General features: G+C 48.2%; 1 protein-coding gene across 1 annotated transcript in view; it reads left to right on the top strand.

The window, feature by feature from the left end:
* The window catches only part of DAPK2 (death associated protein kinase 2), a 114660-nt gene extending 104649 nt beyond the window's left edge, over nucleotides 1-10011 (top strand). The window contains exons 10-12 of the mRNA XM_058541798.1: nucleotides 7026-7115; nucleotides 7221-7304; nucleotides 9714-10011. Coding sequence (XP_058397781.1) covers nucleotides 7026-7115; nucleotides 7221-7304; nucleotides 9714-9794 — 255 coding nt within the window. The 3' untranslated portion in view covers nucleotides 9795-10011. The remainder of the gene's footprint in view (nucleotides 1-7025; nucleotides 7116-7220; nucleotides 7305-9713) is intronic.
* The last annotated feature ends 2012 nt before the right edge of the window (nucleotides 10012-12023 follow it).

Below are 12023 nucleotides of genomic sequence, written 5' to 3'. Positions count from 1 at the left end.
GAGTGTATGACATCTTCCTGAATAACGATTCCCAAGGAAGCTGGAGAGCCAGCGCTTGGAGAAGGCAGCAGCCTGTCCCTGCTCTGAGGCGGATGCACATGGCACATGGTTACCCGGCTTTGCATGGTACCATGGTGTGGTATGCCATAATTCTACAGATGCAGGAGGCTGGCAGTAAAGGAATGGGGCAGAGTAATAATGACAAGAGAAGCCAGAGTCTCCTCCATGAGCCCCCCTCCTACAGCCCACCCTCCCCCGCAGGTGATTATGAAGATGGTGGCTTCCCACCTCAGTCCATCACACAGCGCAGTTGGCCCATGTGGTGGCTGTGTGTCCAGCTACCACCCCCACTGTTGGCCTCTGTAAATGTCTGTGGAACTGAATGGCCTTTTCTCCTTTGTCTGTGAAACTCTTGGCCTGTGAGAAGATTCTTTGCCCTGGAGAGGTGACCCAGCAGTAGGCATATTCGAGGAGCAGAGGGGGCCAGTTCAGTTGAACAAACACTGATTGTGCTCTGCCTCTGTAGGGAGGTGACAGATAAGGACAAGACAATCCCTGAATAAAAGACTCAGTGTCTAGGACAGATGGGGACCCAACCAACTGGGAGATAGGAAAGGTCTGGTGAGTGATAAAATAGAGGTACCTAATATTCCAGAAAAGAGGAGAGAGATGAACTCTGATTGAGAGAGGGTGAGGGGACGGCAGAGAGCAGAAGCCTTCTCAGGGAAGGTTTCCCCACTACCGATAGCCCCCTTCCAAGCTGTAACCTTCTGGAGAAGGTGCCAAGTGGAATTTGGAGGATGAGGGTGAGCCTAGATTGGGGTCAGGAACCTGAAACTGTTACATGGAGATTAAAGAGAAGGAGATTACAGAGATTAAAAAGAGAAAGAGGGGCCCTGCCCCGTGGCCGAGTGGTTCAAGTTCTGTGCGCTCCGCTTCAGTAGCCTGGGTTCGTGGGTTCAGATCCCGGGGCACGGACCTACTCCATTCACCAGCCACACTGTGGAGGTGTCCAACATACAAAATAGAGGAAGATTAGCACAGAAGTTAGCTCAGGGCTAATCTTCCTCAAGCGGAAAGAAAAAAAAAAAAAAAGAGGATTGGGGATGTTACCTTAGGGCGAAACTTCCTCAGGAAAAAAAAAAAAAGAAGGAGAGTTTGTAACTTTTTGTTATGGGAAGTTTTCAAAACTTGCACAGAAGTGTCAAGAATGGTGTAGTGGAATAACTTTCACATACCTGTTACCCAGCTTCAAAAGCAACAAGTCATGGCCAGTGCTCTATCCTTCAACTCCACCACTACTTTTTCTGGAGTATTTTAAAGCAAACTTCAGACTTACTTAACTCATAAATTCTTCAGCATGAATCTCTGATAAGGAATTTCTTTTTAATATTATCACTGTGTCATTTATCACACCTGCTAAATCAAGAATAATTCCTTAATATATAGATACACATTCCATATTCACATGTCCCCACTTTTCTCAAGGGTGGCCTGTCTCATTTGGTTTATTCAAATCAGGATCCAAACACAGTCGACACAGGCATTTGAGTTGTTGTCTCTCAAGTCTCTTGTCTTTTGTAACAGTACAGGAGGGAAAGCTTTTGAAGATTTTCCTGGGGATGAAAAATTGGTCTGAAAACTGAAGTTCCTAGAGAAGAGAATGAAAAGAGAGAGTGTATCTGTGGTGAGACCTAATCTGGAAATGTGCGACCAGGTCAGGCAAGGGAAGGGGCATTCCCACCTCTTCCCGTTGGCTTGTTCGACATAGGGGACAACCTGCAGGGACACAGCTGTGCTGTAGCAATTCCCACCCATTTATAAGGAGGCAAAGACTCAGGCACCTGTAAACCTCATGTGCTCCTTTCTGGCAGAACAGGGAGGCAAGGCTAGCAGGGCCCGGGCTCCAGCCAGCAAAGCAGCCAGCAAAAGGGAGAGGTAGAAGCGCCACTTATAAAGAGACTCGATTAAGGGAGATGGGTGGGGGGCAGAATGACAGACCTGGGCAGGAGAGGGAAGGGGGTGATCAGGCGTCCCTGGCTTCCAGTGGAGAAATGGCACACATGGAAGCTTGAAAAGTTGCCATCTGTTTGCAGTTTCTAGAGAAGGCCTGGTATTTAGAAAAATAATCTTCTGGGTCGCTTCTTCTGTAAAGCCAGGGTTCCTTTTTTATGCCTGGTAGAATGGCTGCTGCTTCATCTCCCTGCTCTGTGGGTGTCGGGTCTGACCCAGCACACTCCACTGGACTTTTCCAAAGGCATTTGCATCTGCACAAACGAAACCTGGTTTCAGCCACAGTGTTCTGTCTCCTTGTCTCCCTTCCTGACATTTTCCCCAGACACCAAACACACTCCTGGGAGCCTGGTCAGAATTGCCCCAGCTCTCTGGTATTGCTGAAGGACCACAAGGCTGGAAGGTGGGCACTGCTGTTTGCAGAGAGGGAAGGGTCGAGAAAAGGCAGAACATAGCTCCATCCCCCCTCACACCCCCAATTTAGTCAAAAGTATTAATGCCACATTCCTTCTGGGAGCAGATTTTGCTGCAGAATTTATATCTCTCTGACTTGCAAGGCTTAGATAACAGCATCAGCATTTGGTGAGCCTCTTAGCAACCAAGGAGGCCCATTGATTGGGAAGGGCCGGCCTGACGGATTTATAGCCTGGGTGGCCTCCTCCTTGGGATTCATGCTGTTGTGTGCAGCATATAGACAGGGCCCTAGAAGTAACTGCATCATCTCCCACTAATGGCCCCTGAGAATGGTCCCACCTGATGTTTTAGTTGGGCCTCTCTGCTCAGTGGCTGGCACTGCTGGGCCAGTTGGAAGGTGGGATTTTCATTAATGGGATTCCCCTGGCCCACATGTTGACTTTTCAGCTATGGGGTTCAGGCATCTCTTTCCAGGCATCTCTTTCCAGCTATGGGGTGCCAGTCAGTAAGTGGATAAAAAGAGGCCCCTTCCCTCCCAGAGTCTACTGATCCTGCCTCATCAGACCCTCCAAGTGAAGCGCAAGCATCCCCTGCAAGGGTTGGGCTCAAAGGTGAATTGCAGACATTAGTGAGGTTAGAGGTAGACATGTCTGTGGGTTGAGAAGGCAGAAAATCACCTTGGAAAGGGATACCAGTTGCTGGGAGGTGCAGGAGAAGGTGACTAACAAAAAACAAATAAATACAAAATAAAATGTCAGGTAGTGTCACATGCTGTGAAGAAGTAGGATGTAGGCACATTGAGTTGTGTGGGGCAGTTGGGGAGCTGTTTTAAATAGAGTGGTCAAGGAAGGCCTCCCTGAGGAGGTGACATTTGAGCCAACACCTGAACAAAGTGACAGAGTGAATATATGAAGGAGCAAGGGCAGAGACCCTGAGACCTTGGGTTCCTGGACCAGCAAGCAGACCCGTGTGACGGGAGCCACAGAGGCAGGAAGGAGAGAGGGAGGAAATCAGGTTGGAGAAGGACCCAGATGGTACAGGCCTTGGGGGTCTCGGTGAGCTTGTTGGGTTCCATCAAGAGTGCCGGGAAGCTGCTGGAAGGCTTTGAGACCAGGAAAAGGAGGCTTTGCCCTCTTTTGCGTCTCCCTTCCAGGTGAGACCTAGACCCAGGGCTTGCAGGTGCGGCAGAGGAGGTGAGAGGCTATTAAGGATGGAGCTGGGAGAGCTTGGCCTGATGGTCCCCTCAGCGCCCTCATCCTTTTCTCTTCTCTTCCCTCTCCATCTTCCTTCTTCCTGCCTCTCTTTCCTCCTGCACTCTTTGGCCCAAACCACTGTGTTCCAGTTTAGGAGGGTGACTAACCCCTGGCTTTCTCATCTCCTCTCCTTGTCAAGGTTGTGTGTACTCTCCTCCGCTTTCTGAGCCCCCCACCCCCCACCAGGACTCCCCATGGCTCTGCCATGGTGAATCATGGTGTCATGATACCCAGTCATGGTGTCATGGCTGCTGATCCAGGTGCCTGGGGCTCTCATTGGCTAAAGTGAGCAGGTCCCAGGTCGTAGGATTTCATTCCAGTTTGTCTCTTCAGCAGCTCAGGGAAACAATTTAACCATACAACTATTAAGCACCCAACTGTTAAGAGGTGGGGCAGGGGACATTGACAAAAACATGAAGAAAATTCTTTCTGTGTCCTCAAGTTGTTTTCCACTAGTGGGACGACTCCACTGCAGAGTTGACCGAGGTAGATGATACACTGTGTATAATAAAGGAGCTCACATGTGTTTTGATCAGGTAGGGGAGAGAGACATTGTTTCTTGGAAGTTGTCTTGGAGGAGGTCACATTTGAATTGGGCTTAGAAATACACAGAGGCCTTCCAGGAGGATGGGGGTTGGGTGAATATGGAAAGGGCCTCCTGCTAGAAGATTTTAAGTCCTGAGCAGTGTGGGCCAGCAATATGCACTGGCTTCCCCTGGTGCCTAGTGCCATGATGAAAAATAAACAAGGTGGGGGTTAGGAGACAAGAGCAGCACTCGGGCATCAATGAGCTACCTCCCTCAGCACTCACTGAGGTGCCGAAGGAGGCATTGCTGTGAGGAGGCTGTCAGGGCGAGAGGCAAAGAGAGCTGGATGAGACCTTATGGATCATCCTGGGCAGCTCATTTTCTTGATGTCACCGAAACCTTTGAGAATCAATGAAAGCTATCGACTCTCCTCAGAAGGAATGTGTATTCGTACATACACACTAATTTTTTTATTGAGATATAATTCACATACCATGAAATTCACCATTTAAAAGTGTACAATTCAATGGTTTTTAGTATATTCACAAGGTTGTGCAACTATCTAATTCCAGGACATTTCATCATCCCCAAAAGAAACTTCATACCTTTTAGTAGTCATTCCCCATTCTCCCCTCTCTCCAGTCCCGGCAACTACAGTAGTCACCCCTTATCTGTGGTTTTGCTTTCCACCATTTCGGTTACCCGTGGTCTGAAAATATTAAATGGAAAACTCCAGAAATAAATAATTCATAAGTTTTAAATTGTGCACCATTCTGAGTAGAGGATGAAATCTTGCTCCGTCCCACCCAGGACGTGAATCATCCCTCTGTCCAGCGTATCCGCGCTGTATACGCTACCTGCCTGTTAGTCACTTAGATAAGCCTCAGTTATCAGATGACTGTCTGGTATGGCAGTGCTTGTATTCAAATAACCCTTATTTTACTTAATAATGGCCCCAAAAAGCAAGAGTAGTGATGCTGGCAATTCGGATATGCCAAAGAGAAGCTGTAAAGTGCTTTCTTTAAGTGAAAAGGTGCAAGTTCTTGACTTAAGGAAAGAAAAAGATCATGTGCTGAGGTTGCTAAGATCCACAGTAACTTTTATTACAGTATATTGCTATAATTGTTCTATTTTATTATTAGTTATTGTTGTTCATCTCTGTGCCTAATTTATAGATTAAACTTTATCATAGGTATGTATGTATAGGAAGAAACATAGTATATTTAGGGTTCAGTACAATCCACGGTTTCAGGCATCCACTGGGGGTCTTGGAACATATCCCCTGCGGATAAGGGGGGGCTACTGTACTCAAATACTTTCTGCCTCTATGGATTTGCCTATTCTTAACATTTTTTGTAAGTAGAATCACAGTATGTGGCCTTTTGTGTCTAGCTTCTTTCACTTATAATGTCTTCAAGGTCCCTCTGTGTTGTAGCATGATCTAGTACTTCATTCCTTTTTATGAATAATACTCCTGAATAATATTCCACCGTATGGATATACCACATTTTGTTTATCCATTCATCAGTTGATGCACATTTCAGTTGTTTCCACTTTTTGGCTATTATGAATAATGCTGCTCTGAACATTCAAGTACAAGTTTACACATTAAAATTTGCAAACCATTTCAGAAGGTTCATAGAACCCCTGAAACCCCCATCTCTTGGCCTCTTGATCTAGAAAAACCTTGTTTTATAAAAGGGAAGGAATTCAAGAGGTAAGGGACTCATCAAATTATATACATTGAATATGTCCAGATTTTTTTGCATATCAATTATACCTCAATAAAACTATTTTTAAAATAAAATAAAATAAATTTTAAAAAAGAGAATAGGGAAGGGGCCCACCCAGTGGTGTAGCAGTTAAGTTTGCTTAACTTAAGTTCGCTTAACCTCGGCAGCCCGGGGTTTGCAAGTTCGGATCCCAGGCTCAGTCGGATGCACCGCTTGTCAAGCCATGCTGTGGCAGTATCCCATATAAAGTAGAGGAAGATGGGCACGTATGTTAGCCCAGGACCAATCTTCCCCAGCAAAAAGAGGAGGATTGGCAACGGATGTTAGCTCAGGGCTAATCTTCATCACAAAACAAACAAACAAACCAGAATTTAAAAAAAAAGAGAGACTAGGGAAGGCAGGAAGGCTATCAATCATCTATTACTATTTGTTGAGCATCTCTAGGTTAAGCACTTTACATACGCATGTTCATTTAATCCTAGATAACCCTGTGACATAATGTCATTTATTATCCCCATGTTACAGATGAGAAAACTGAGGCTCAGAGAAGCCATGCCAGGCTTCTTGGAGAAGTCAGGACTTAAGCTGAGCCTTTACTTCCAGACTGAAAGGCAACTACACATCTCATCTCCTCTCCATCCCCTTCGAAGCCCGTATTTCCTTCAATTTGTTTTTAAATGAAATACAATTGCTCTGTCTGCCAACAAGGCATCCATTTAGCTAAGCCCAGAACCGGCCAGAGCACAATGGGCATCCTAGGCTGCTGTACAATGACCCTTCTCCAAAGTGATCCGTGATTGCAGGCCCTGCCTCCCGCTCTTCACCTTTGGGGGGCCGAGCCTGAGCCCAGCTGGCGTGTGTGTCTGGCTGTGGTAATAATAGCTCGGGGGCACCAAGGGCATCTCCTGAACAGCTGAGACATCTGTAACCGTGGCCCTCAGTGCAGCGTCCGTCTTCATGCCCTGCCTGGCAGGGAGGTGCCAGGGTCAGGCTAAGGACCTCGTGTGGTCGGGGCTTCTGCGGAGAGCGGCACGGCTGCTGTCGGAAGCCCGGCGTCAGCCACCTCGCTCTGTTTTGTCTTCCAGCCCGTGGACAACCAGCAAGCCCTGGTGCGCAGGGAATCTGTGGTCAACCTGGAGAACTTCAAGAAGCAGTATGTCCGCAGACGGTGGAAGGTGTGTCGGGGTTTAGGGGTGGGGGCAGAGGTCCAGGCGGTTTCCTGGTTCCCGCCAGGGTCCCTGTGCACATTCTCACCTGGCACTTCTCTCTCCCTCCCTTAGCTCTCCTTCAGCATCGTCTCCTTGTGTAACCACCTCACCCGCTCCCTGATGAAGAAGGTGCACCTGAGGCCGGATGAGGACCTGGTGGGTAAACGCAGGGCCCTCCTCTCGGGTGCAATTCTGGGGTGGCCTGGAGCTCAGGGGTGTGGGGAGCGGGTGGGTCTTAACTGTTTCCAGCCAGTTCTGCTGGTCCTGTCCTCCTCTGCACTGGGTGACCAGTGGAGGCCGTGTGTTCAGAGAGACCACTGGGGTGGTGCTGGGAGGGGAGCACGCCAATGGGGCAGCTTCTGGAGGATCTCGAGTCCTTTCCTGCTGGGCCTTCAAAGGGACTGCTGCTGCTCCACCGCCCCAGCCTTTCCCTGAGGACTTGGAGCCTTCTGGGGACCTTGAGGATTCTAGATAATGAGACTACCGCAGACAGTCCAAAATCTGTTCCTGACAATCCAAAGATCTGCAGTAGAATGGGAGCTTTATAGTTTTCCATTTCTGTTTTGCTTTAGATTACCATTAATGTAATGTAATGTAATTACCATTATAGTAATGAAAATATTTAGATGATATCTTATATTTGATTAGCTTGTTACTGTTTTATGTACATTTAAAATGAGGGACTTATAATATACTACACTGGTCAAGAGTGTGGCCTCTGGAGCTAGACTGCCAGGATTCACATCTGCCACTTACTAGCTGTGTGACCTTGAGGAAATTACTTAACCTCTCTGTGCCAAAATGTTATCATTTTTAAAATGGGGTTAACAATAGTTCCTGCCTCATAGGGTAGTCATGAGGATTAAATGACGACATATTCTTAGAGCCTGGCATTATAAGTGTTCAATATATATTAGCAGTCATTATTGTTTGAAATCCTCCTGTAGACTTTAAAATGCAGTGCCAGTGCTTCCAGATGCAGTGTTAGTTTTTCAACTGGTAGAGATTCTATTCTTGGACCAATGCTCCCCACTGCTTACTACGTGTGGTGAGGGCCCTAGGAGTGTCTGAGATGGCACAGGTCAGGACAGAAGGTGACTCTTGCTCAGGAAGGGGCTGGAAGGCAGTTGCCTGAGACAAATGGGTGGTCAGCCCTGAGCAGCCTCAGGACCCATAGTGCTGGGGCCGCATCCCGGGACCTGGCCCAGCCCCTGCACTTCTCCATCCCCCACACATGTCCTGGGGTGCTCTTTCTTCAGCCTGAGCTCTTGTTGATTCTTGCTCTTGCCCAGGACTTGACGATTTATTGCTTCAGAGGCCTAAGACAACTTTGTGCCTTTGGCCAAGCCACGTCCCTTTTCTGGCCACTTTCCTCATCTGCTGTAAAAGGGGCCTGGGCTCTCTCCCTCTGAGAATCCCTGTTAATGACAGGCAGACTTCCCCCAGCTTACTTTTTTATTGTCTGGCTCTGACTCACGTGAAAAAGTTGCTGTTCAGCAGAGCTTGAGTTATTTTTGTTATTATAGCTGGACTTGGTCCAGGATGTGTTTGGCTAAAGTTGATCTTGACCTTGGATTTCCAGCTGGCTTAGGCCAGGGGAAGGAGAGAAAGCCCAGGGAAGGCACATGGGGGCAGCAGGCGTGCCTTTCAGGCTGAGTTGCATTGATATAATGCAGGCCTCTGGGGGCGGAGGACCAGAGAGTAATAGAAAAGAATGTAAATTTTTTTCCTAATTTTTGTCATTGTGCAAACATTTGAAAATAGTCCTCTTTTTACTCGAACACTCAGCACCAGCAGCTCAATGGCCCACCCTACAAGTGGAAAAGGATCGGGTCCCAGACATCTGTTATACAGTTTTCCCAAAGGGACTTTCCTTTAAAATAATAATAATAGGTCCTTTTGTTTAGGAAGCATTAAAATTGAACACCTGACAACAGATTTTTTTTCTTTATTGTGAAATTTTTGTTGTACATTATTGTTTGACAACAGATTTTTTTTTATAACCCGCTTAAGTCTTTCTGAATTAGTACTTCTTTTAATAATTTGATTGAATTGACATGGCCTGGAGTAAAAGGGCACTATGACCTCCAGGGTGGCTGCCTTGGCTCTGGTTTAGCCATGGAATGTACTTTACTCTTCTCCCTGTTCATAAAAATGGAGCACAGAAGCCATTTCCCTGGAAAAAGTGCATGGCAAGGCTTGATAAAGGTGCAGCCTAGGCCAGTCAAAGAAGAGGGGGTGTGGAGTGGTGGCCGCCAGAGCTTGGGGAGGTCCCTGTGGCTCCCCCGCCTCCATTCTCTCTGGGCTGAGTTCATGAGACCCACCAGCCCACAGATCACCTAGCCAAGTGGTCTTGATTATGTGGCCTCAAGGCCCCATTTCATGTCCCTCCCCAGCCCCAGCCACCCACTCCCTGTCTGTGGACAGAGCAACAGCCTTCCCCTCAACATCTACCTCCCTGGCTTGTAGGCCTGTGGCCCAGGTGTATCAGCCCATGTAGCCCAGCACAACCCCATTCCTGGCATCTTATGACTCTCTTGCCCTGAGCCTCTTTTTTTTTTCCAGAGGAATTGTGAGAGTGACACAGAGGAGGACATCACCAAGAGGAAAGCCGTCCACCCCCGGAGGAGAAGCAGTACCTCCTAACTGGCCTGGCTCTCAGTGGTCACCAGGGAGACCCAGGACCAGTGGGGCCCCCTTCTGTACAGACTCTTGGTTCCCGCTCATCACCAGCACCCAGGCATTCTGCATTCCTGAACACTTTGCAAGAGAGGTGGGTCTACAGGATGCAGAAGAATTTATAGGGGAGCCAGGAGACCCTGGGAGATGTGGCTATCTCCTACAGAGGAGGCTCTGGCATTCGCAAAGCTCTTATTCTCCACAAAACAAGCTTTCACCTGACTGCCAGCCTCAGAACCTAGGGTGGGAGTGTGGACATAAGGAAATGATGTCTATGAACATCATCATCACGGGTGAAGGTCGGACTCAGGCAGCTGTCCTCACAGGATGAGGGAGCTCATAACCAGCCTGGTCAAAATTACACCAGGAAGACAGAGGCCTCCCCAAGGGGAACAAGACAAGTGAGAAAAGTGAATCTTGGGGTGTGAGGGACCAATCCTGTGACCTCCCAGAACTCACATGGAGTCAGCATGTCAGGCTGACCAACATATCAGCCCATTGCCAGCTCACTGTATGGTAATTTCCTTCATTTTTATTAAACTTCTGGTTTACCTGATGCTTGGCTTCTTTTAGGGCTATCCCATCTGCTTTTCTCCAGCTCAGGTGCCTATAACTCTGGGGGAGCACCCAGGGTTGGAGTGCTGAGTGGACAGTACCCCGGAAGGTCATCCTGAATCACCCGCTCTGGACTACAGGGCACCTATCATCTACATCCTTCCCTAAAGGTTTTCAGCCCAAGAAAATCAGTTCAGATACAGCATATAATGCTTGTGCTCCGTCTACCTCCACCACCATCACCCTGCTGGGATGGGCTGAGTTGTGTCTCCGAGCCCCCAGTACCTAACCCCCAGGACCACCGACTATGCCTACATTTGGAGATAGAGTTGTTAAAGTGGTAATTAAGTTAAAATGAGGTGATTGGGGTGGACCCTAATCCGACATGACTGGTGTCTTTCTAAGAAGAGGAGATTAAGACATGGAAGAAAGACCACATGTAGAGACAGGGAGAAGACAGCCATCGATGAGCTAAGGAGAGAGGCCTCAGAAGAAACCAACCCTGCTGACACCTCGATCTCAGACTTCTGGCCTCCAGAACTGTGAGGAAATAAATTTCTGTTCTGTAAGCCACCAGTCCGTGCTACTTTGATAAGGCAGCCCTAGAAAACTAATGCACCTGCCAAGTATGGCCAAGATAGGGGCAGGGGGCTTTTTAAAGATGTGGATGGAGAAGGACCCACAGAGAGAAAGGAGAGGAAAAAGAAATGGATTGCCTGGACCCTTCACTAAATATGGTAAGGGAACCTTAATGACACAGAAATCTGGGCCCAGCTTTCCAGGCCAGAAGAATGGTGCTGCTGACCAAAAACCCAGGAGAAGACCCTTGGAAGCCAGAATAAAAAGAATTGGGGTGAGGCACCGAGACTGAGAAAGTACGTGGGAAGGGGAGGAAGGAGAGGGAAAGTTTTGGAAGGTGAATGGGGAAAATAGTCAGAAAGGCAGAAAGGAAAGGGCCTGGGGGAAAGGAGGCATCCTTTCCCTTGTCAGCATCTGGTGAGAGCGGGTGGAGCTGCCTTCATCCTGTGGATGGATCCAGAGCAAAATGGCCCCTCAGGAAGAGAAAGCCAGGCCAGTTTCAGAAAAGCTTCCACGCAGAAATGGAGAGGCCTTGCAAGCTGGTTGAAGAAAGCTCTGCAGTTGACCTGTAGTTCCTGGGCGTCCCCAGTTCTCATGCAAATCAGCTTTCTGCCTCATACCAGCCTCTGGAGGGCAGCTGAGGCTGAGAACTGTGTTCAGGGCCCCTGGGCCTGTCTGGGGCTTTTGGCTGTGGCTGGTCACATAAATCAGCAGCGAATGTTCTGGAACAGGGGCTCACTGAGAGCTCCTAGGAAGTGAAGTATGGTAGGGGGTAGGGGACTGCCCTCCTGCTAGGAAGGAGAGCAGTGAAAGGCTTTGACAAATCCTTGAGTTTCCAGCTGTGATCATAGGCTTAGCCTTTTAGGATGTGTCTGGCCCAACCACTACATTTTACTGAAGAGGAAACTGAAGCCTAGAGAGAGGAAATGACTAGTTGTGCATCACACAGCAAATTTGTGAAAGTGTCTGCTGAAAGCCCAGACTTCCTGACTCCAAGTACAGTACTCATTTCTTCAGCTTGATAAACTGTGGTAGGCCTTTCAGGAAATGGATGGACCATTC

This window comes from Diceros bicornis, chromosome 5, assembly GCF_020826845.1.
Source record: "Diceros bicornis minor isolate mBicDic1 chromosome 5, mDicBic1.mat.cur, whole genome shotgun sequence".
NCBI classification, from domain to species: domain Eukaryota; kingdom Metazoa; phylum Chordata; class Mammalia; order Perissodactyla; family Rhinocerotidae; genus Diceros; species Diceros bicornis.
This window is presented reverse-complemented; position numbering and strand designations above follow the sequence as displayed.